We start from the raw sequence: 3,873 nt of genomic DNA, 5'->3' as shown, positions 1-3,873 counted from the left end.
ACGATCCGATGGACATGGAGCCGGTGGACATGGACGCGATATCGGCCGACCGAAGGTAAGCTTTTGCCCATATTTTAAACCATCGTGTATACAAAAATTTAGACAACAAGATATCCACATTGTTGTTGGAGATGTTGCAACAATAATTACTGCAGTGGATCAAATAACGAAATTGCTTCACGTACGACGTTTGTCGTACGACAACCGTACGACACTTCCATCCTACAGGAGGGTTCGTTCCTATCCTGCCACTTGGGGCCGTGACCCAAGGTCCAGCCCAAGCCCAAGACCCCAAACCTGCGTACTGTTCCCTAACCCCATCAATACTTGCCCACCTATTCGCTCCATAACTTTTCATGCCTCCTCCTCTTCCCTTCAAATCACGACGGCTGATCTTCTTCACGATCTCTTCCCTGTTGATCTGCTCTAGTACAGAGAAGTTTGATCTGTCTGATTCACATGTAATCTGCACCAAGATTTTTGATTAGAGGGGTAAACACCGAGGGCCAGCAAAAACGTTACAAGGTATGTATCTGTTCCATCGTTAAGATCAAATCTGTACCATGTCCTCTTCATGAGTTCATCCCTGCTAATTACCAAATCTATCTGATTCCATGTAATCCCTGCTAATTAGCAAATTGATAAGAGGGAAAACAATCACAGCTGGTAAAAAAAATACAAGATATGTATTTTTCGCATTGTGGATCAAATCTACTGTAGCAAAACCTGTTGTATCATAAACATGTGGATCAAATATGTATTTTTCATATTTAATTTATAGGCTCACGACACATATTTGATCTTACTGTTGGCAATTTTAGGTAGGTGATGGAGTCAAATTTAACTTTGGATGAAGTGACAGAGTAGAGCATGGTATTTCACGAGGATGATGATGTTTTCATCGCTGAGGAGATTAGGGATTCTTTGGATTTCCAGCAAGAACCGATCATGATGTTGGAACCTAAGAAGGGGCTCATGTTTGATAGTGAGGATGATGCTGTCAGGTTCTACAATGGTTATGCAAAGAGAAAGGGTTTTGGTGTAGTAAGAAGAACCACTAGGCTGAGTGAAGATAACAAGCTTAATTATTTTACTCTTGCTTGTAGTAGACATGGAAAGGCTCAATACTCATCAAATAACTCATTCAAACCAAATCCATCCACAAGGATGCAGTGTCCAGCTAAGAGTAATTTCTCTCGTCGTGGAGAAAAGTTTTGCATTACTTCTGTTACCATTGATCACAATCATCTTATAAGTCCAAGCAAAGCCAGATTTCTGAGATGTCATAAGAAACTGGACTTGCATGCCAAAAGAACGCTAGAATTGAATGATCAAGCAGGAATTCGTGTGAGCAAGAATTTTGGTTCACTTGTTATGGAAGCCGGTGGCTATGATAAACTTGAGTATGGTGAAAAGGAGTGCAGGAACTATTTGCAAGAGACAAGAAGGCTAAAGCTTGGTGCTGGAGATGCAAATGTTGTTTATCAGTACTTTCTTGATATGCAGTCAAAAGATCCAGATTTTTTTCATGTTATGGATGTGGATGAGGATGGACGAGTGAGAAATGTCTTCTGGGCAGATGCAAGAAGTAGAGCTACATATGAATCTTTTTGTGATGTCATCACATTTGACACCACATACTTGACAAACAAATATAAGATGTCGTTTGCTCCTTCTGTTGGCGTAAATCATCATGGTGAATCAGTTCTGTTAGGTTGTGGTCTTTTGTCGAATGAAGATACCGACACTTTTGTCTGGTTATTCAAATCTTGGTTATGTTGTATGTCAAACAACCCACCAAATGCTATAATTACTGACAAGTGCAAAGCAATGCAAAATGCAATTAAAGAAGTTTTCCCACGGGCTCGTCATAGATGGTGTATATGGCATATCATGAAGAAGATTCCTGAAAAGCTTAGTGGGTATGAGAAGTATGAGAACATCAAATATACGCTGTCAAAAGTGGTGTATGATTCCTTGACCAAACATGATTTTGTCGGTCACCTCTGCCATTCGATGCAGCAAGCCTGCTCCTTGCCTCCTTTCCTGCAACCAGCCAACCAGCACCCCCTTCCTATCTCGTTGTGCATCCCCTCCACCAGTTGGGAGCATGCCAAAAGTAACGCCCCGCCCAGCCCAGCATCCAGTCGACAGCACGCCATGACTTGCGCCTCCGACGAGCTCAACTGCAGAGCAACCTTGCCTCTGTCGCTAGCTCCATCTATGAGGCTGCTATCGCTTGTATCTCAATCTTGTTTCTCTCACTGATCTCACTTTGCTTGCTGAAATATTCTTACGGAGTAGTATCACACGAGATGGCAAGGTAGCACCTGGTAGCAGCTAGAACACTCCGTCCAAACCAGCAAAGGGATAAGGTAGCGCAGTCCAGCTAGGGGATAAGGCAGCGCAGTCCAGCTAGTTGAAAAAAGAAAAAACAAATTACTTTTTAAGAGGTGGGGCCTACCAGGACAGGAGATGCACGCAGATCCAGCCCTGGCCCGAACCCAAGCCCAGCATGTGCACGATGCAGTTCCGTTGCCCCGCGCGTCGTAAGTAGCTGCTGCCACGTAGCGTCGGACGTTTATCGTACTAGAAATGTCGTACGTATAGCAGCGCCGATCAAAATAATGCATCTCAACTAAACTGATTTATTAAGGCACGTTCGGTAGAAGTGGCCGTCACACCTCATCAATCAGCTGGAATAAATGCTTCGCGCATTTTATTTTATTTTACAGGAAGGCACATTTTATTTTCTTCTTCGTACCACTACAAAAGGAATTTTTTGTCGGATTGTCATGAGGTGTGGGGAGCTAAAACCTCATGACACATTCTGTAAAGTGAAACGAGGAAGGGGGTAGTAGGGACACAGCCATACAGGTGACGGAGATACCAGCGGCACGGCTGGCATCCGTGAAAAAGAAAGAAAAAAAGGTCTGTATGGCACAGAATAAGGAGCGACTAGAATAAAATCTGAGCTTCAGATGCAAAAAATAATAATAAAAAAGAAATCTGAAACGTCCGATGAGAGACGAATGACACATATTCTAAGAAGTGTTTCGGTAGCAATGTTGCATGATTATGTGCAAAGAAGTCCCCCATTTTTTAATTAATTTGCTTCAAGTATGTGGAGAACGTGTGAGTGCACCCAGGGTGATGGTGGTCAGGATACTAAGAATCTACGCGACTACACCCAGTGATGGTGTTCCATATCGCCTCCCCCTTCGAGGATCTACTTGCAGCTCGACCACATTGCCCGGAACACTCTTGACGTGTGTGGCCTACCTTCTATAACTTTGTAGCCTATTTATGTAAGCTGTAAAAGTATTTCCAAGCCTGCACATCAATGGGCCTTAAAAGTCAAAGGAAATGCTTATAAAAAAGTATAAGCAAACACATGCATGCAGCAAAACAACACTAAAGCCTGAAATGAAAAAAGGCCAGAAATGCTTATTAGGAGCTCCTGAAAAAGAAACACCTGCTGCAATTTCTTAATATGATTCCAAATGTCTGACAAGTATTTTACTAAAACGACATGATACAGTTGGAAGTAGGAACTTCAAAGAGCAAATTACTAATGGCGTCATGCAATAGTATGAAACACCATCTAAAACTATCATGCAACAGTACATCATGCAATGCTCAACTCTGTACATTTTACTTTTTAAATATATGTTGAACAACTCTGTTCTCTTATATACCGAACAACATATATTTCAAGTACATCCACTTGTCTATGTTCAATGAATATAGAAATTTATTTGGCGTAGTTGAATAACTGATGAACTGATCTGTAATTTTACTGTTTATACATGTACCTTGACATGTTATATTTGTGATTCGAAAACACATTTGACGCCCCACACTAACACAAAA

General features: G+C 41.8%; 1 protein-coding gene across 1 annotated transcript; it reads left to right on the top strand.

The window, feature by feature from the left end:
- The first annotated feature begins 200 nt into the window (after positions 1-200).
- On the top strand, positions 201-2,268 carry LOC123441386 (protein FAR1-RELATED SEQUENCE 5-like). Its single transcript, XM_045117846.1, has 2 exons — positions 201-525; positions 822-2,268. The coding sequence occupies exon 2, from the start codon at positions 871-873 to the stop codon at positions 2,266-2,268; it is 1,398 nt and encodes a 465-aa protein (XP_044973781.1). The 5' UTR covers positions 201-525; positions 822-870.
- The last annotated feature ends 1,605 nt before the right edge of the window (positions 2,269-3,873 follow it).

Source organism: Hordeum vulgare, chromosome 3H, assembly GCF_904849725.1.
Source record: "Hordeum vulgare subsp. vulgare chromosome 3H, MorexV3_pseudomolecules_assembly, whole genome shotgun sequence".
NCBI classification, from domain to species: domain Eukaryota; kingdom Viridiplantae; phylum Streptophyta; class Magnoliopsida; order Poales; family Poaceae; genus Hordeum; species Hordeum vulgare.
Note: the sequence above shows the minus strand (reverse complement) of the source record. Positions and strands in the feature narration are given on the sequence as shown.

Coding starts and splice junctions, on each gene's coding strand:
- LOC123441386 (XM_045117846.1), top strand. CDS start 871: ATGGTATTTCACGAGGATGATGATGTTTTCATCGCTGAGGAGATTAGG.